The sequence below is a fragment of the Sturnira hondurensis genome, unplaced genomic scaffold (genome assembly GCF_014824575.4).
Source record: "Sturnira hondurensis isolate 20B ecotype Veracruz unplaced genomic scaffold, ASM1482457v3 Scaffold0011568, whole genome shotgun sequence".
NCBI lineage: Eukaryota > Metazoa > Chordata > Mammalia > Chiroptera > Phyllostomidae > Sturnira > Sturnira hondurensis.
The window spans coordinates 21,870-44,269 of record NW_028084199.1 but is presented as its reverse complement, the minus strand read 5'-3'; the positions used below and the strand labels follow the sequence as shown (position 1 = coordinate 44,269).

The window sequence follows — 22,400 nt, the reverse complement described above, 5'->3', positions numbered from 1 at the left end:
TGATTAATGTTTGTGCACATAAATACACTTGTATTTGTTATTTCCTTTACTTCTTATTAGAAGACATCTGGGGATACACTGTCCAGCACAAATAATGCCTCTTTTCTTACAAAATCATAAGCATATCATTCCGTAACATAATAACATCACACTCAAGCACACCATAGGACATTTTAGGTGAAATGTTCAAATTAAAACTATAAATTATTACACCCATATTACTACCCTACCAACCACACTCAAGCAGGCCCTACTTCTCATGGACCCTGTACATTCCTATATAACCCTAGTAAAGGCTAAACATTCATGAATAAAAAATCTCATAAATACTCTCCTTATTGTAAATATAACAGCCATTTTTAAATCCAGCATGGAAATTATATAATCTGGGTTCACTAACACTAAGCACTATGAATTTAGAAAACCAAAGTGTAATTTTTGCTGAATTCTTCTCTTCTGATTCCAAGAGAGATATAAAAAGTTTTATAGAAGCAGAGAAGAGACATACTTCTTTTCCGTTTGAGGATACTACAGCCATAGTAAAAACTATTCCCAACTAATAGACAGCAATTCACATTAGCTACCAAGTGAGAAAGGTTTAAATTACTTTCAGAGAAATTAAAAATAATGTTAGAAAGGGAGCTCAAAAATTACTCTTCCTCTGACAGACTGCCAGCCAATCCAATTATTTTATTCACACCCCAAAACAACATCTAGCAATTCTAAGTTTAGGTTGTTGTTTCTTTTAAGATAACGTAAACTGTAACCATGGTCTCAAAAAGGCTGAAGAAATCATGCTTTCTTTGGATCCTGAGAAAAGAAAGGCAGCACAGACAGAAATCCCACACAAGGGGTTGAGAAATACTCTCATTTTTTTATTTTTTAAAGATTTTATTTATTTATTTATCTATAGAGGGGAAGGAGAGGGAGAGAAACATCAATGTATGGTTGCCTTTCGTGCGTCCCCTGCTGGGAGTCGGCCTGCAGGGAACCAGTCTGCAACCCAGGCATGTGCCCTGACTGGGAATCAAACTGTGATCCTCTGGTTCACAGGCCCGCACTCAATCCACTGAGCTACACCAGCCAGGGCTTTCATTTTTTTTAAACTACAAAAAACTCTCATCTTCAGGAATTTATAAGCAGTCAGTCTCCGACATGTAGGTTAAAGAAGTTGGGTCATTTCAATTTCATTTATTAAGATCAATGGTAGATTATCTTTTACAGAACACCCTCAGGGTTTTATCCAACTCTCAATCCAGTGTGGGGAGATAAAGCCTCGAAACTCTGAAAAAACTTGTGGGGGTTGCGGTGGTGGGATAAACTCCCAGCCTCGTGGGAGAGTTTGTTGGAGAGACACACAGGGTCCTAGAATGTACACAAATCACCCATCAGAAATCAGCACCAGAAGGGCCCAATTTGATTGTGGGTAGTGGGGGAAGTGACTGAAATCTGGCAGAGAGCTGAGCAAGCAGCACTGTTTCCTCTTGAACCCCTCCTCACATACAGCACAACAGCCACGTAAGTTGCCCCACCCTGGTGAATACCTAAGGCCCCATCCCTTACTATGTAACAGGTGCAATGAGACAAAAAAATATGCCCCAAATGAAAGAACAGATCAAAACCCCCAAAATAGAACTAAGCAATGAAGAGACATCCAACTTATCACACACAGAGTTCAAAACACTGATAATCAGGATGCTCACAGAAATGGTTGACTATGGTTGCAAAACAGAGGAAAAGGTGAAGGCCACGCAAAGTGAAATGAAGAAAAACATGCAGGGAACCAACAATGAAGGGAAGGAAACTGGGGCTCAAATCAATGGTTTGCACCAGAAGGAAGAAATAAACATTCAACCAGAACACAATGAAGAAACAAGAATTCAAAAATATGAGGAGAGGCTTAGGAACCTCCAACTTTAAACATTCCAACACCTGCACCATAGGGCTGCTGGAAGGAGAAGAGGAAGAGCAAGAAATTGAAAACTTATTTGAAAACATGATGAAGGAGAACTTCCCCAATTTTATGAAGGAAATAGATTTCCAGGAAGTCCAGGAAGCTCAGAGAGTCCCAAAGAAGGTGGACCCAAGAAAGCACACAACAAAACACATCATAATGACATTACCCAAGATGAAAGACAAAAAGAGAATCTTAAAAGCAGCAAAAGGAAAGAAGACAATTACCTACAAAGGAGTTCCCATCAGACTAACAGCTGATTTCTCAAAAGAAACCTTGTAGGCAAGAAGGGGTTGGAAAGAAGTATTCCAAGTCATGAAAGGCGAAGACCTACATCCAAGATGACTCTCTCCAGCAAAGTTATCATTTAGAATGAAAGGGCAGGTAAAGTGCTTCCCAGATAAGGTTAAGTTAAAGGAGTTCATCATCACCAAGCCCTTATTATATGAAATGTTAAAGGGACTTACCTAAGAAAAAGATGACCAAAAATATGAACAATAAAATGACAACAAATTCACAATAGTCAACAACTGAATCTGAAAAACAAAAATAAACTAAGCAAACAACTAGAACAGGAACAGAATCACAGAAATGGAGATCACATGGAGGGTTATCAGTGGGGAGGGGGTGGGAGGAGAATGGGGGAAAAGGCACAGGGAATAAGAAGCATAAATGGTATGTACAGAATAGACAGGGAGAGGGTAAGAATAGTACAGGAAATGGAGAAGCCACACAATTTATATGTACAACCCATGGACATGAACTAAGGGGGAGAAATGCTGGTGGGAGAAGGGGTACAGGACAGAGGGGAATAAAGGGGAGAAAAATGGGACAATTCTAATAGCATAATAAATAAAATATACTTTTAAAAATTATATTGATAATTATTTTGACTTTCTAAAACACATTAAAATATAACTGTTTCAAAGTATTTGAAAATAATTCGCCAAGTTATTTTGATATCTCAAAAAATGTGGAAAAATAATCAGGCAAAGAAATTATAATTGTATATAATAACTAGGGCTAGAATTCAAGTGCTGCCTGTGTTCCCCAAGCCCATTCTAGTGACAAGAACACAAAATACTCACACAGAGAGGGGACTGGCAGTTCCCCAAGGGGAACGGGTTTGGGGTTCCATGTGAAAGAGGTGAAGAAATTAAGAACTACAGATTGGTAGTTACAAAACAGTCCCAGGGACATAAAGTACAGCACAGGGAATATAATCAGCAATACTGTGATAACTGTGTATTATGGTACAAGTTATGCACTGGAAATATTGAGGGGAACACTATGTAAAGTATGATTGTCTAACTATTAAGCTATACACCTGGAACCAATACAAAATCAAATTAAAAGGAAAAGAAAGAATACAAGAGACTCAAAATATAGTAGTGCTCTACAAAGATTTTGATGAAAATATGACTGCAGGTTAAATTATATTTTTAAAAATATACCCACTAGGCCCTGGCTGGCATAGCTCAGTGGATTGAGCACGGGCCTGCGAACCACTCGATCGCGGTTCGATTCCCAGTCAGGGCACATGCCTGGGTTGCAGGCCAGTTCCCAGCGGGGGACTCACGAGAGGCAACCATACATTGATACTTCTCTCCTTCCCTTCCCCTCTAAAGATAAATAAATAAAATATTTAAAATAAATAAATATACCCACTAATATATAGTAAAAATTTGATGCAGTTAGCTTATGATATGGATGTCAGTCATATCCTGTCATTGTTGTTTTTTTTCTGTAAGGTCTTCTAAAAAATAATGACAGGTGAGGAGTGGGGGATGGGGCAGGGGAGAGCAACAAGGAAAAAGGCGGTACAACTGTAACTGCACCACAATAAAAAATAAGGAGTCAACAATCCATGGTATAGGTGAAAATAACCTACATGTTATGCCACCTCAAGCCTCAGCCTACTCTTATGACCAGTTCCCTAAGAACAGTCTCCCTCATTCTTAGTATAAACTTTGAGTTCATCTCCATTGTCTTAATCCATCTATGGCACTAACAAGCTACTTTTTTTATCCTTCCCATTCCTGTCTCCTTGGCATACTAGTGTTTTGATAAGTGTGTGCCATAAACTCTGTAAGTGCACTACCCTTAAGTCCTGCCAAAGCCTGCCAAATAGGACTCACTGATTATTTACTTTTTAAAAGGGAGACTGACAGTGACCATAAGGGAGAGGGGGATAAGGGTGAAAAGAAGGGGAATGGACTAGTTGAAGAACATGTATGAGTGACCCATGGACATGGGCAACAGGGTGGGGATTGACTGTGGGAACAGGGGATGGGCTGGGCTGAGGAGGGCAAAGGGGGAAAAATTGGGATTTTTCCCAATTTTTATTCAAGTGTAATGGATTGTTATTCAAGTGTAATAGAATAACAACAAAAAAAAGATGCCTCTTTAAAGGAAAACTGTTGTAAAAGCTATGTTAAACTACTTAGCTCCTTTGGTATATTTTAAATAATTCAACTTATAAAAATGTGATTGATTAAAATTTCAGGTATATTGCACTTGCATGAAGCATTCTAAATTAAGAGAAGTACGGCCCTTATAACTGCATAAACCTGTTCTGTCAACCACGACCTACATTCAATGCCATCCATACCAATTTCAGAGGTACAACAAAGTGGAAGCATAGTTCTTTACAGAATTTGATCAATATTTGAGCTCTAAAGTCCTTTATATAAACAAGTTATTTGCATAAATAGTTTCTTAGAGATATATATGCCTACAAGTGCTGTAAAATTATCATCTTTGTATTTATTTCATTCATGGCAAATACAAATTTCACAATAGTTAAACTAATCATGGAGGTATCCAAGCAACCAGAAATAACCTTGAACTAAGAAAGAGAAAATATTTGGTGAATTCATTTGATGTATTTTACTCTGTGATCCCCTAATATTCATAGCGCCTTATGTAGCATCTCCAGAAGAATACATTTTCACATAAAATTATAGAAATAGAAATAAATTAGCATCTACTGTGTGTCAGAATCTGTGCTGTGCCCAGGTATTCAGTAAAAGACAGAGTTTGTGTATATAGCTGATACATTTTTGCATTATTCCCTTGATATTTCTGTAGTCAACACAACAGTACAAATTTTAGCACAGTACGTGCTAAATATATACTTACTTGACTGATAGTAAAATACCAAAATTCATTTAAAACTAATAATTTTAGTTGATTCCACTCTTGCCCACCCCTCCCACACTTATATTGTGGGATTAGCAGACAGTAATATCTCCCATGGCAAAACAAAAACAAAAACAAAAACAGAAAAAGAATTCTACATTCTTCATGAAGATACAAAGAATGGAAAGAGAACATGCTCTTATGTTATGAGTATAATACATTTTCCTGTCACTGGCAACATATAATAAAAATAAGCAATACATGTTAAAGGAGTAAATAAATTTAGCATGCTGGCTTTTGAAGTCAGAAAATGTTTAAACTGCCAAAGTACCATATAGTAAGTATTAACTAAACTTTATGATAATATTCTTAAAGTTACATTATTTTTGGTTATATTACCTGAGCCAGAAACAGCTTTGATCATATTTATGCACCATGTGGGATTCTACTCCAAAGTTGTAACAGAGAACAAGAAGATAGTTGACCTGCAATAAAAAATATATATGTCAGATTTATAATTTCCTTAACATTAAAATATCTGTAGAATCCTGACTGGTGTGGCTTAGTGGGTTGGATGTTGTCTTGCAAACTGAAAGTAGCTGGTTCAATTACTGGTCAGGGTACATGCCTGGGTTGCAGGCCAGGTCCCCATTTGGGGGCACATTCAAGAGGCAACCAATCAATGTTTCTCTCACACATCAATGGTTCTTGCCCTCTCTCTCTCCTTCCCTTCTTTGCACTCTAAAAATAAATAAATAAAATCTTTAAAATATATATCTATAGAGATCATACTGGGCTTCTGGTAAAGATGGTGACAAAGGTTTACCTTTGCAGTACTTGCATCCTTCTACAACAATATCAAAATTAAAATTTAACTACAGAACAACCATCATTCAGAATCACCTGAAATCTAGCTGAACAGAAGTCCAATAACTAAAGATGTACAAAAGAAGCCACACTGAAACTGGTGGGTGGGGCAGAGTCATGAACAGGCTGGTCCCACCGCCACCTATGGCAGTTAAAAATTGGGAGGAATATCTTGGCTGTTGAGGTCCTCCTAGAGGAGGGAGGCATCCCAGCCCCACTCCAGGCCCCCATGACCAGGGTTCCAGTGCCAGGAAGAGAATTCCCCACATCTTCTGGCTGTGAAAACCAGTGGGGATTCCTTTGCTTATTCCTCCTCCCACAGAGCCAGAAGGCAGGCACACTACCTGCATCTCCATTAAGCTGGTTCACAGTGTTCACACGGCCCTGGTGATTCCCTGACACCTCACCCCACTCAACTTCCAGGCTCTCCCAAGCCATTTCCAGTGACTGTGCCATACAAACAGCCTATATTGGCTTATGCTACAGACTTTCTGAACATCTCTCAAAGGTCCAAAACCCCAAACAACAGCATCTGGCCTCAGTGTTACCCATATCTCTCGCTAAGCAGCCCCAAGCCCAGCACTAGTGGCAGCCAGCCTTGGTTTACAGCTTGGCTTCCCCTGGGCACCTCCAATTCCAGCACAAGCGGCAGCCTTCTGCATATCACTCCGTAGGTCACGCCAGGATGCTCCAGGCAGGGCAAAGGTAGTGGCTGATCTTGGCCTGTACCACCTGGGAGATACCAGACCCAGCACACCTGGTAGACAGCTTCGCACCGTGCAGAGAACTACCAAACCACTCCCATGAGCAACACACTAAAGGGACAAACTCAGTGGACACCAGAGTCTCACTGAAGGATTCTGCTCCCTGGGGTCAGCACCTACACAGCAGTTGCAGTCAGGGCAAGTCCTTGCAACTGATTGATGGGGGGGGCGGGGCAAATCCTTCTTAATTACATGCCAATGGCAATCAAGGCTCAACTACAAGAGGAGTGTGCACATAGCCCACATGGAGGAATGCACCTGGAATGTCCAGTTTGAGTGACTAAGGAGGCTGTGCCACCCGGCCCTACAAGACACCTACTATACATATGGCCACTCAACCAAGACTGGGAGAAATAGCACCTCTACCTAATACACAGAAATAAGCACATGGAGACAACTAACCTAAGGAGACAAAGAAACATATCCCGAATAAAAGAACAGAACAAAACTCAAGAAAAAGAACTAAATAAAATGGAGACAAGCAATCTACCAGATACAGAGTTCAAAACACTGGTTACAAGGATGCTCAGTGAACTTAAGGGAAGAGTAGAGAGTCTTTGAATACACTAACTGAAATGAAGAATATATCATAGGGAATCAACAGCAGAGTAGATGAAGCAGAGGATCAAATCAGCAATTTGGAGAGTAAGAAAGCAGAAAACATCCCAGCACAACAGCAAAAAGAACCTAAAAACTGAGTATAGTTTAAGGAACCCCTAGGAAAGCTTTAAGAATACCAATGTTTGTATCATGGGGGTGCCAAAAGGTGAAGAGAAAGAGTAAGAAATTGAAAACTTATTTGACAAAAATAATAATGAAAATTTTCTCTAACCTGGTGAAGGATATAAATATACAAATCAGGAAAGCACAGAAAGTCCCAAATGAGATGGACCCAAAGAGGCCTACACCAAGACACATCATAATTGAAATGCCACAGGTTAAATGACAAAGAGAGAAACTAAAAAGCAGCAAGAGAGACGCAGTTAGTTACCAACCAAGGAGTTCCCATAAGACTGTCAACTGATTTCTCAACAGAAACTCTGCAGACTAGAAGGGACTGGCAAGAAGTATTCAAAGTGATGAAAAGCAGGGACCTACAGCCAAGACTGCTCTACCCAGCAAAGCTATCATTTAGAATGGAAGGATAAAGAACTTCCCAGGCAAGAAAAAGCTAAAGGAATTTATCAGCACCAAACCGGTACTTCAATAAATGTGAAAGGATCACCTTTGAAAACAAGGAATAAAGAATAAAAATATGAATAATAAGCCCTAGCCAAGTGGTTCAGTTTGTTGAAGCATTATCCTGTACACCAAAAGGTTGCAGGGTTGGTCCCTGGTCGGGTGCATACAGGAGGCAACCAATTGGTGTTTCTCTCACATCAATGTTTTTTTCTCTCTCTCCTTCCTTCCCTTCCTCCCTGCCTCCCCCCTCTCTCTCACCATTCCTCTCTTCCTAAAATCAATAAACATATCCTCAGGTGAGGATTTAAAAAATATATGAACAATAAAATGTGACATTTATTAATAAAGCCACGTGACATGACATCTACAAAGCATCCAATAAAAAAAGAGAAGCCAAAAAAGTCATATGGAGACACTTAGACACACAGGGGAGATTGCCTTGTGAAGACAGAGGCAGAGATTGGAGTGATACATCAGTAAACCAAGGAGTGCCAAAGATTGCCCAGATGCTGGAAGAGAAAAAGAATAATTCTTTCCTAGAGCCATTAGAAGGTGCATGGCCCTACGGACACCTTGACTTCAGTCTGCAAGCCTCCAGAACTGGAAGAGAATAGATTTCTATTTTTTTAAGCAAAGAGAAATCCAGTATGGCCACATAATTAGTGTGTCCAATTATAATGGCAGTTCAGTCTTTAAGACATACTTCAAGTGTTCTGTACATCAAAATAACCCATTCTTCCTTATCAAGCTGTCTCAATCTGTTTAAAAAGGAACTATAAAATACTCAGGATGGGACATTAGTTATATATGAAAAAGTAATATGATATGTTACTAATAAGCTGAAAGATCCTTTAATAACAGAAACTGGAAAATCTAATCATTTCTCAGCAAAAGGACAGGCTAAAATGCTTCTTAGGTTGTCAGACTCAGAAAAAGGCTTTAGATTAGAGAGTATATTCAAAGCCAAAAAAGTTCACCTTGAGAGGGAAAAATGATTTTTTCCCCAAAATTAAGGCAACTTCAAAAAATTCTAACATTCTGAAATGTGACCAATGCACTTTTTTAGTCATAAGACTTATTTAGAAAGAATTCGTTTTAATGGGACCTCTTTAACAACAAATATTTTCTTTACAGAAACTACCATTGAGATAAAACTAGGAATAAGCATGTGAATGATGCAACAGGGAAATACTCCTTTTATGAGTTAATCAGTATCTCAGTCTCTGCCTCAACGCCATACCTTCCAGGGTTTTCATCTGTCAAAATACCAGCAAATGGCATAAGAGAAAAAAAATTGTAATTCTAATAATTTATCCAAGTATCCCCTTCAGGAGCCCTCTATCCAGAATCTGATTACACCCATATAAAGGAGTCCTTTGTACGTTTTACTTCAGTGAGACTACAGAAGCAGATCGCCAGTTAGGATTCTGAATTCTGAGGCCAGTTATTCATAACTACTATGTAAAGACCTGTCTTGCTTCAAAAAAAAAGGTTCCCCTTTGAATTACAGTACACTCAGAAGTCCAGTATGCATGACTGAGCATATCAGATCTACTGTATATTTAAATCTAAAATAAAGGATAGTCTTGGTAGTGATGTATGCCAAAAACCCAGAAGTACTTCAATGCATTCTTGGCATTTCAGTGGAAAAAGCTGAACTCATTATATGCCCCAGAACCCATAGGTTCACACAGGGACACACCAATTATGTAGTTATACTGGAATTATGTAGCCAACACCCACTTGCTGCAGAAAGGCATGCAACTAATTGTACAGAGCAAAATGGAAAATAAAGCTTTTGATGAACATTTAAGCGCACTGCATTTTTGTTCAATTTCCCCAGTATTTGTCTCTGCCCTCAGAATCCCTACAAACATACTTACATTAAATGCTAGTTCCTAGGGTAGAAAACAATACACAATAATAAACTTATGAGAACCTCCAAAATCCTAAAATATGTTTCAAGAGACTCATGGCATATTTTTTAAAGATTTTATTTATTTATCTTTAGAGGAGAAGGGAAGGAGAGAAATATCAATGTATGGTTGCCTTTCCCGAGTCCCCTGCTGAGAAATGGCCTGCAACCCACGCATGTGCCCTGACTGGGAACGGAACTGTTGATCGTGTGGTTCGCAGGCCCGTGCTCAATCCACTGAGCTACACCAGCCAGGGCACCATGGCATATTTTTAATGTAATGACAAAAATAATCTTTTGACTACCAATACTCCCCATTCACTCATTCATTTATGCATTCAATAATAAATATTTACTAAGCATTTCCTAACTATTAGGCATCAGAGATACATCAATAAACAAAACAAAAATCTGTCCTCGTGAAACATTTCTAATGGGGTATGAAGTACTAAATTCATAAAAATATCCCTTTCAAAAATACGTTCCTATTCTTCTGTAGAGTGCTAACATCTCATTTGCAAGCAATATACAATGGAAATAAAAATACAAAGGTAGATCTCGAAGTCTATCGAATATTGGATTTTAGTAGTGCATTATGGGATCCCCAGGACTCATGGGATCTCTAGAACCTCCACTACTGCTACATCTCCAGGCCCAGAAATTTCAGCTCCGACTGAACACCTACTTTACAATGCCAAAATGAGATTATATAGAAGATTGAGCACTAACTTTCCACTATGTTACAAAGCTTTTTATTTTTAATTAACCAGATAAATTCATTTTCTGCAAATTATTTTGTAAATTGTTTTTTTTAATCTAGTAAAAACCAACCTATTATTTTTCCAGTTCCAAACTCTAAACTGTTTTGTGTGATTTTGTTGTCTTTTAAACATTTATAGGTTCAATTACTGTATACTAATCATTCAATTATTATACAGTAGTATACTAATAATTGAATGATAATTGCCCGGCTTTCTTTTTTAATGGCTTTCAGACATTTACCTTCTAATCCCTCCATTATTCAGCTTTCTCTAATTCTCAGATTATCTCAGTAATAATCAACAATAAGTCATTAGTTATTTCTCCTGGTACTCTAAAATACAGTTTTCAAAACACTTTACTTACCTCTGAACAATAAGCAATACCTCTGCCTTCAAGTCAACATCTTACAGAATTTCCTAATCTAGTCTTGGGATACAGGAAGGATGTCTCAGGGGGAAAAAAGCTGGCTTACTTAACTAATTAATTCCTTGTAAAACATTGTGTTAGGCCCTGGCCGGGTAGCTCAGTTGGTTAGAGTGCCATCCCATATGCCAAGGTCACAGATCCGACCCCTGGTCAGGGCACATACAAGAAGCAACCAATGAATGCATAAATGGGTAGAACAACAAAATCCATCTCTCTCTCTCTCTCTCTCTCTCTTAAAAACCCCGACTATGTTAGCTCTTCTCCAACCTTTAACTGATCATTTCCTTTCATTATCAGATTTCCTGTTCTAGATTTTCGAGTCCCTTGTCTAAACCTTAAGCACATAAAAAAAACACCCTAAATACTTTCACTGACCTTTAGAATTAAAATGACTTTGCTAACAGTTTAGTCCTATCAACCAAATAAAACAACTATTAACTCTCTGGACTTAAAGGTCTTTTACTAGTAGCCCCATCTTGACGAAGGCATACTCTTCTGTTATACATGCTATGTTCTCTAATTTATCTCTTTCTTTTCTCTGTGCATTTCTTTTTTCTCTTCATCAGCTCTAACACTGCATGAGATATCAAAAGCTTTCTTTCCCTACACACCATCTAAGAATCTCCTATCATATCTTTCAATACACAATTCAATATCTATTAACTCTACAAAGTATATTAAAGAAGGTTCTCTGTCCTCTAGTAATTTATAATGTGAAATAGATAGCAACAGAGATTAAAGAGATGGTAGAAACATGAAAGTGCAAACAATCTAAGAAATTGTACAGATAAAATTATTAGAATTAGTAAGGGAACTCAGAGAAGTTACTGGATATTAAATAAGCATTTATAAAAACTGCATCCTTATACAGCAATGACAAAAAATTCAAAAATATCATCTTTAAGCCCTGGCTGGGTGGCTCAGTTGGTTGGAGCATTGTCCTGTACACCAAAAAGTTTTTGAGTTCGATCCCCAGTCAGAACATATACCTAGGCTATGGGTTTGGTCCCCAGTTGGGGTACAGTGGGAGGCAATCGAGTGATATTTCTTTCTCTCTCTCTTTCTCCTTTTCTCTCTCTCCAAAATCAATAAAAAACATATCCTTAAATATGGATTTTTTAAAAGTTAAAAAATAAAAAATCTTTAGTATATCACTTATGCTAACGATCAAATGTGAAAATTACAAAACTATGTTGAAATACTTTAAAGATTATATGAATTAAGATATATCAAACTCATAGATAGGATGACTCATTACAAAGATAATGAACCTCTCCAAATTAATCAATAAATCCAATGGCAATTCAATCAATATCCTAATAGTTTTTCACCAAACTTGACAAGCTAACTCAAAAAATTAATGTGAAAGAATAAAAGGTCAAGAACAGCTAAGACAATATTGAAGAAGAACAAAGTAGAAGGACTTGTCTGTGAAGTTTGTTGGATACTAATCTAATGTTGTATGAATGCGGTCACTTGGCGTGTTGGTTTTGGGCCCCTTGGGATGGACTCCAGCACAGACCCATGTCAGACACTGTCCATGCCTGGTCCTTGGCATCTGCTCGAAGCTACAAGCAATCCACATTTGTGGCTGCTTCTGCTGGGCCTGGCTGCATGTGGAAAGATCCAAGGTAAATTTCAAGGCTGACTTTTACCAGGACTGGGCCTGGAAGTGGGCCCGCAAATGTCCCAAGGCACCCCAGGATTCGTCTCCACCTAACACTTCTGTGATTTTCTGGCCCAAATCTATAACATGGTCTAATCACAAGGAAACTCTGAACACCCAAATTAAGGGTGGCGAAGTTGAAGAAATATTATTTAAGGGAACAAATGTGAAACCAGTAGATAAATAAGTTATGGAGATCTAATATACAACACAGTCAATGGTCCTGTATTATAGATTTCAAAATTGCTGAGAGACCAGAGATTAGCTATTCTCAATACACACCAGAAAATGACCTGTGACCTGGTAAAGGTGTTAGTTAGCTAATGCCATTGCAGTAATCATATTATGGCATATAACTGTATCAAACCAACACATCATACACCTCAATCTTACACAATGTTATATGGCTGATTATATCTCAATAAATTTTTTTAATTAAAAAAATTAAGTCACGTTATATAAAATGCCTGGTCTCTAATCTTCTAAACTGCCAAGATTATGAAAGTGAATCCAAGAATGAGGAAGTGTTCCAGATAAAAAGAAACTAGGGACCAGGTACAATCCCAGACTGAAGCCATTCTGTATAAAGGACAATACTGGGAAACTGGAATGGGTTCTCTGGGCAAAGGGTATATGGCAGTTCCTTAAATATTCTTGGAACATTTTTGTAAATATGAAATTGCTTTAAAATTTTTACTGCTGAGAAGAATACCCAGCATCTAATTGGCAATATATAAATATTTACTGAATTAAGTTCTACATGATAACATGGAATTAGGGGTAAAATAAGACCAGTCTCACAAGCAAGCACAATTTATGGAGCCCTGGGAACATTCTCCTTAACATCCAAATATATCTTTGTTACCAATTTCCTCTGTGATAGTAAATATGAAGTAGACATGGGCACTGAAATAGGGGAGAAAGAATAGAAAAGGCAGATAAAGTGGAAAAATAAAAACTTTTAACTCTGGAAATTTGATGAGATATAGTCTGGAAAGCAGGTTTTATTTATCCTATCAAATATCTCACACCTCCAAATCCCAATATAGTAAAATACTATAGCAGTGATATCATCAACTGCTTGTTACACTTGCCAGCAGAGAAATAAACTTATTTTTTTCTTTTCTTAATCACATACCACATAATATGAAGGAAATACTATCAAAGTGATTTGATAATAACAGGAAAAGCAAAGAAATTTTAAGAAATACCCCTTATTTATTTTAAAACACCTTTTCTAGTATAAGGATCCCCCAAAACTGGAATTATCTTCTAGAGGGTGGGCCCCTTATAGTACAGACTTCCCCAAAAAGGTGAGTGTTCTAGGAACCCATTTGTATCAGTGCACTAGCTGGTGTTATTGTGAGAGGCTGTGAGAGGCTTCAGTAAAAATTTTTTTTGAAGACTCAACACATCTGCCCATTTCATGGTGTGATTATGAGCACACCTGCCCACACTGCTGAGTGTTCAGCAGTTTCTGACCAAAAACAACATGATCCCCATGCTCCGCCCTCCCTATTCATCCAATCTCGCCTTGAGCAACTTTTTTTGGCTCCCCAGATGAAAAAAGTCCTGAAAGGGAAATATTTTGCCAATGTGGAAGAGGTGAACAAAAAACAGTAGAAGCACTAAAAGGCATCAAAACTGATGAATTCAAAAACTGTTTTGAGCAGAGAAAAAAATGTCTTAATAGGTGTACTGCACCAAATGGAGAGCACTCTGAAGGTGCCTGAAGCTCAAACATGTAAGAATGAATGTACAACTGTTTTGTGGGGTCCTCTCTTGTACAACAAGCGAAGCAAAATATTTCAAAGATCAGCTAAGTAGAACTGATTTCAATATAATCTCTAAAGGGTTGCATAAAATAGCAATAAGTCTTCCTAAAACTTGACATATTTTCAAACTCTTCAAGATTAAATGCAGAAATTTCACTCACCATTTTAGGGACCCTCATCAACATATCTTTGCAGCGCAGTATACATGCAGATGCTCTTGGAAAATCCCCTTGAATAACTGCCTGGGAAAGTGAAAAATGTCAATAATTAGTTTAAATGAAATAACAAGCTATTTGTCTACAAGTCAATTTTAACATATTTTAAATGTTATTTATAAGTCTTAATTTGTTTTCTAATTCTTTAGTCTAGCTAAAAATAATAACTGGCTCAAAATACAGAGAAATAAAAGGCAAGAGTCTTGGGTAACTCAAAATTGACACTGAATGACTGGAAGTCATTTACTTTTCTGTGGAAATGTCAAAATTGGTGTACAATTCTATGTTATTATGATATAATGCCACGTCTAACAGATACTTCCCGGGATTGAATAGGTCTTGTATTAGAGGAATTTTTAATGTTGAATAGCAGTCTTTTGTCCTAAAACAGGCTTACAATAACCTCACAGTCTGAATTGCTCTGAATGTCTGCTATTACCATAAAGGCAGTTTAGTACAACCTAATCTTGGAGCCAGAGGAGTTACTCTGATATTTATTATGAATAGCCTTGAACCTTATGCTCTCATGGCTTCAATTTCCTCATCTATAAAATTAGTACACCATACTAGCTTATCTCTAAATTCTCTCAACATTTTTGTAATTTTCAGTGCACTAGTCTTGCACCTCTCCTGTGAAATTTATTTGTAGTATAATTTCTAAATAAAATTATCCTTATTTTCAAATGACATGATCTTGTATACAAAACATCCAAAGTCCACAAAATTTGAATAAACAAGTTCAACCAGGATACAGGGTACAATACACAAAAATCCATTGTATGTCTCTCCATTAGCAATGAGTGAACCAAAAATGATACTAAGTATTTATTCCACTTAAATTAGTATAAAAAACCAAAATAATTGGGAATAAATTTAACAAAAGAACTGTTAGGGCTTGTACACTGACAAAAAACTGTTGGAAGAGATTAAAGAAGATCTAAATAAATGGAAACACATCCCATGTTCACAGATCAGAAGACTTAATTCTCTTAGGATGGCAATATTCCCTAAGTTGAACTACAGATTCAATATAATTGCCACCAAAATTCTAGCTAGCTTTCTTTGCAGAAATGGATTTGCTGATCCTAAAATTCATGTGGAAATTGAAGGGACACAGAATAAGCAAAACCATTTTGATAAGAACAAGGATGCAGGGCTCACACTTTCCTATTTTGAAACTCACTACAAAGCTAGAGTGAGTAATCAAACCTGTGGTACTGACATATAGATCAATAGAACAGAATAGAGAGCCCAGAAATAAACCCACACCTTTTTGGTCAACGTTTGACAGAGGAAGCAAGTACATACAATGGGCTAAAGATATTTTATTCAATAAATGGTACGAGGAAAATTGGACAGATGGGTGCAGAAAAATGAAACTAGATCGCCTTCTTACACCACACACAAGAATAACTTCAAAATGGATTAAAGACTTAAATATTAGACCCAAAACCATAAAAATCCTAGAAGAAAACATAGGCAGTAAAATCTCAGACATTGCTTGTAGCAATATTTTTCTGATATACCTCTCGAGGCAAAGGAACAAAAGAATAAATTAACAAATGGGACTATGTCAAACTAAAAAGGTCTTGCACAGCAAAGGAGACCAACAAAATAAAAATACAACCCACTGAATGGGAGAATATATTCACCAATACATCTGATAAGGTTAATACCCAAAATTCATGAAGAACTCACAAAACTCAATACCAAAATAACCTAATTTTATTTTATTTTTTAAAAAATTTTTTAAAGATTTTATTTATTTATCTTTAGAGGGGAAAGGAAGGAGAGAAGGACAGAAACATCAATGTATGGTTGCCTCTCGTGAGTCCTCTGCTGGGAACTGGCCTGCAACCCAGGCATGTGCCCTGACTGGGAATCGAACCGCGATTGTGTGGTTCGCAGGCCCGTGCTCAATCCACTGAGCTACACCAGCCAGGACAAAAAGAACCTAATTTTAAGATGGGCAGAGGACCTGATTAGACAGTTCTCCAAAGAGGACATACAGATGGCCAGTAGATACATGAAAAAATGTTCAATTTCACCATGTGGAATTCACACGGTGAAATTCACAATATGAAATTTTATGTCACAAAAACTCCTGTATACAAATGTTCATGCCAACTCTATTTGCAATAGGCAAAAACTTCAAACAACCCGAAGTCTTTCAATAGTGAATGGCTCAACAAACTGTGGTAAATCTATACCACTATAGAATATTACTTACAAATACAGAACAAACTATTGATATGCAAAACTTGGGTGACTGTCAAAGGAATTATGCCACGTTAAAGAGGCCAATACCAAAAGGTTACATACATTACATTTATATAACATTCCCAAGTGACAAAATTTATAGAGGTGGAGAATAGGTTATTGGTTGCCTGGTACTGAGGTTGAGGGAATGCATATAACTACAAGGGAAAGCACAAGGAATCTTTTTGGCTAGGGAACTGTTCTGTATTTTGATTGTGCTGGTTACATAAATCTATCCAGGTGATGAAGCTACACAGAACTATAGAAACACACACAAGATCATGTAAAACTGGTGAAATATGAATAAGGTTCATGGATTGTACCAATGCCAATTTACTAGTTTGACAATGCACTATATTTATACAAGATGTTAATACTGAGGAAAACTGGGCAACAGGTACACCAGACTTCTCTTTACTATTTCTGCAACTTCCTGTGAATCTCTAATTTTTTCAAAATAAAAGTATTTAAAAATCACATTAGTTAATATCACCATCATTTTTTAAGTATCTGGACCTTGCTAGTGTGGCTCAGTGGATTGAGCATGGGCTATGAACCAAAGGGTCGCTGGTTCGACTCCCTGTCAGGGCACATGCCTGGGTTGCGGGCCAGGTCCCCAGTGGGGGTCAGGTGACAGGCAACCACACATTGATGTTTCTCTCCCTCTCTTTCTCCCTCCCTTCCCCTCTCTCTAAAAGTAAATAAATTTAAAAAAATTTTAAAGTTTAAGTATCTGGAGGCTGTCAAGTTCATGGTGGAGGTACAAGTTTTCCAAAATTCTAATTGTTACTTAAAAATTAAATTTTATCACTGACAAGAAATACTGTCGGTGCTTTCCTTGACATCACATTCTCACTTCATTCATTTTTGTGAAAATGTCTGCTAGATACCCAAGTCTGAATGAACAAATTTACCTGCCATTCTTTCAAGTAAAAATGGTATTCTGTCAAGACAGAAGTAGTTAATTCAGCTCACAAGTCAAACAATCACATAAGGTCCTTTCCTGAAGACAACTATTTGGACTGCTGTGCCAAAGTGCTCTCTTCCCTTTTCTTTATGTAGAATATTAAAACAATATGTACTGAAATTTCAAGATTTAGTAAAATCAATTATTTTTACTAAATCACAAAGGGTATTTTTAAGTTAAAACTGGTGTTCTTTTTACTGTAAGTGTGTAGTGGTGAAGAACACAATGACTAGGAAAGAGTGTACCACTGTCTTGGTTCATGTTAAAAGGGACAGAAATTTTACCTACCGTTGCTTTTGCACCCCCAGTACAAATGTCAACATAGCAAAAGAGAAAGGCAAATAATGTCTTAGAATTCTTAAGAAAATAGTTTTGACCTCACAGTGACAACATGAATGGACCAGGAGAGTACTAATTTCTTGAATTGCTTCACTATCCACTGAGCCTTTAAACTCTTCCAGTCCGTCTTCCAATTTTATCTTGCTACTAAAACTGCTTTGTGTGACCACTATCATCTTCATAAATGCCAGTTCCAATAGCCCTTTCTTCCACCTCATTTTCCTTTATTTCTCTGAAACACTAGCCAGCACCGATCATTCCATTTTCCTTGAAATGTTTTTTCTCTTCTCGCTGTTCTACTCCTCCTTCGTCTCTCATATGTCATCTTGTCCTTTTTGTTTGCTCTACTTTTCACTATACCCCCCCCAACACATAACTACAGAATGAATCAGCTTTCTTATTATCCCCCCTTTCCTGCCTCCAAGAACAGAGTGATTCAGACCTTCTCATGGAGTGTAAATGCTTGCTTGCTTCCGTTAAAATTTCTTCTACATCTACTCCCTTCCTTCCCATTGTTATTGCTACTACTGTACTCCGGGCTCTCATTACTTCACGCTTATACCATGCTTCCAATCTATTCACTTTTTTCACCCATCCTAAACTCTATGGCCAGATTACTTTTCAATTTACGCCACCTTACTTCTTCCCTAAAACCTTCAACCATTCCAGGTCCTTTAGGAAAACAAAAAAAGTATTTTTTCCCAAGAGATACATTGGGGCTTCTCAACTTGGCCCAACTTATTTCTCAAAGCTTAATCCTTGTACAAATACCTTCCTTCAAATAAACTGGTCATTCAACATGCCTTAAGTAAGACATGCATATTCCTGCCTATAAACTTTGCTCTTGCTCAAGCCTTTGTTCTGCCTAGAATACCCTGTGCCCCTTCTCTACTTTTCTAAATCTGTTCCTTCCTTCAAAGTCCAAATCATATCCTAAATCATTTTTATGTGTCTTCCCCTACCAAACTCCAGTCCACAATAATCTCCTTCCCTTTTCTACACTCTTATAGCACTTGTCTAAACCAGTACCTCCCAATATTTCATGTCTCATATGAAATATTGTACTATCACTCTTTTGGGGGGGGAGGGGGCAGGATGTCAGAGAGACATAATAGGAAAGCAGATTCTGCCCTGGCTGGTGTGGCTCAGTGGATTGAGCACAGGCCTGTGAACCAAAGGGTCCCCAGTAGGGGGCATGCGAGAGGCAACCACACATTGATGTTTCTCTTCCTCGCCTTTTCCCTCCCTTCTCCTCTCCATAAAAATAAATAAAATACTTTTTAAAAATTAAAAATTTTTATATTGAAGGAATTAAACAAAACCAAAATAAATTGGAAGCCACCCCATATTCATAAATCAAAATACTTAACATTTTTATGATAGCAAAACTCTTCAAACTGACCAACAGATTTCAGCACTATTCCTATCAAAATCCCAGCTAACTTCTTTGCATAAATCAACAAGTTTATCCTAAAATTCATTTGAAAATGTAACTGACCCAAAACAGTCAAAATAATCATGAAAGCCTTGGCTGATGTGGTTTGGTGGATTGAGCACCAGCCTGCAAACTGAAAGGTCGCCAGTTTGATTCCTGGTCAGGGCACGTGCCTGGGTTGCGGGCCAGGTTGGTCGCATGCAAGAGGCAACCAACTGATGTTTCTCTCCCTCTCTCTCCCCCTCCCTTCCCTCTTTCTAAAAGTAAATAAATAAAATTTAAAAATCAGTAGTGTAAAAAATCATAAAAAATAACAAAATTGGAGAACTCACACTTTCTGATTTCAAAACTTACTACACAGCTACTAGAATTGACACAGTGAGGTATTGGCCTAAGATCAAAATGGAATAGAATCAAGAGTCAAAAAATAAACTCAGGACTTCCGCCAAGATGGAGGCATAGGTGGAAACACTGTGCCTTCTCCCACAACCAAGTTTGAATAAAACAAAGGATTGGAGAAACAAAGACACAACCAAAGGACAGAAAATTGAATTATACGGAAGTCCGACTACATCTAACCGTTCAACGGGGACGGTAAGAGGGGCGGAGCCAGCAGCGAGCAGGGTCGGGCAGGACAGGGCCCCCGACCCAGGCGCGCAGGCGGACGAGAACCAGCTGGGGTGCGGGGCAGACCGCGGGCGCATATTCGCGCACAGTGAGACAAACCACGCAGGCCCCAGGGGGCGAGGGCTGACGGCGGTGGCGCACTCGCGAGCAGTGGGACGAAACGCGTGGGCCAGGTGACGGCAGCAACTGCGGCACCGGTGAGGGCCGTGGCAGCAGGCGGCGGACAGGACGCCATAGTCCCTCTTTGACCCCGCCCCCACATACAGCGTCACAACCCAGCGACTTAGTTGCCCTGCAATACCGGTGAGAGCCATTGTTGCTCTTTGACTCCGCCCCCACATACAACGACACAAACCAGCGATTTAGTTGCCCCGTTCTAGTGAACATTTTAGGGCTCTGATCCTGCTATGGAACAGGCAAGAACAACCCGAAAGATGGCACAAGAACTCAAAGTCCAAGAGCCAATAACTCTCAGCGACCAAGAAATTGCCAGCCTCTCAGAAGCACAATTCAGGACACTATTTATCAGGATGCTCACAGAACTGGTAGATTATAGTCACAAATTAGAGGAACAAAGTCACAAATTAGTGAAACAAAGTCACAAATTAGTGGAATATATGGCTAAACTAAATGAAAAGAAGGGAGATGCACAGGAAACCAATAGTGATGGAAAGGAAACTGGGACGCAAATCAAGGGGGTGGGCCAGAAGGAAGAACAAAACATCCCACCAGAAAGGAATGAAGAAATGAGAATTCAAAAAAATGAGGAGAGGCTTAGGAACCTCCAGGACATCTTGAAACGTTCCAACATCCGAATTATAGGGGTACCAGAAGGGGGAAAGAAACAACCACGAGTGGAAAACATATTTGAACAAATAATAAAGGAGAACTTCCCCAGTCTGGCAAAGGAAATAGACTTCCAGGAAATCCAGGAAGCTCAGAGAGTGCCAAAGAAGTTGGACCCAAGAAGGAACACACCAAGGCACATCATAATTACATTAGCCAAGACCAAAATGAAGGAGAGAATCCTAGAAGCATCAAGGGATAAGGGGACAGTCACCTACAAAGGAGTACCCATCAGACTGTCAGCGGATTTCTCAAAAGAGACCTTCCAGGCAAGAAGGGGCTGGAAAGAAGTATTCCAAGTCATGAAATCCAAAGACCTACAGCCAAGAATGCTTTATCCAGCAAAACTTTCATTTAGAATGGAAGGACAGATAAAGTGCTTCTCAGATAAGGTCAAGTTCAAGGAGTTCATTATTACCAAGCCCTTATTATATGAAATGCTAAAGGGACTTATTTAAGAAAAAGAAGATGAAAAATATGAACAGTGAAAGGACAGCAAACTCACAGCTATTAACAACCACACCTAAAACAAAAGCAAACCAAGAGGACAGCTAGATCAGGAGTGGAACCATAGAAATGAAGAACACATGGAGGGTTAGAAACAGGGGAGTGGGAGGGGGAGAAGGGGGGAGAAGGCACAGAAAATAGCATAGATGGTAGGTAGAAAATAGGTAGTGGGGAGGGTGAGAATAGTGGGGGAAATATAGAATCCAAAGAACTTGAGACACGTGGTTATAAACTAAGGGGGGCAGAATGGTGGGGGAGGGAGGGTGCGGGTGGAAGGGATTGAAGGGGGGAATAGAACAACTGTAATGGTATAATCAATAAAATATATTTAAAAAAAAAAAAAAAAAAAAAAAATAAACTCAAATTTATGATAAACTGATTTTTGACAAGGGTGCCAAGGCCATTCAATGGGAATAGTCTTTTCAGTAAATGGTGCTGAGACAACTGGATAACCACAGACAAAAAAATGAAGTTGGACCCCCACCTCACACCATACCTGAAAATTATCTTGAAATTGATCATAGATCTAAATGTAAGTGCTGAAACTATAAAATTCTCAGATGTGGAGAAACTGAAGCCATCATATACTACTGGTGGAAGTGTAAAATGGTACAGTCACTGTGAAAAACAGTTGTAAAGTTTCATAAAAAGTTAAACACAGAATTATTGTGTTATTCAGCAATTCTACTCCTGGGTATGTATGTAAGAGAAATGAAAACATGTACACACAAAAATTTGTACATGAATGTTCAC

At 38.3% G+C, this 22,400-nt stretch overlaps 1 protein-coding gene across 1 annotated transcript in view; it reads right to left on the bottom strand.

Moving 5' to 3' along the window:
• TEX11 (testis expressed 11) overlaps positions 1 to 22,400 on the bottom strand; it is a gene marked incomplete at its 5' end in the record, with an annotated part of 97,356 nt that overhangs the window by 64,207 nt on the left and 10,749 nt on the right. The window contains 2 exons of the mRNA XM_037060266.1: positions 5,495 to 5,580; positions 14,614 to 14,694. Of these exons, the coding sequence (XP_036916161.1) occupies positions 5,495 to 5,580; positions 14,614 to 14,694 (167 nt within the window). The remainder of the gene's footprint in view (positions 1 to 5,494; positions 5,581 to 14,613; positions 14,695 to 22,400) is intronic.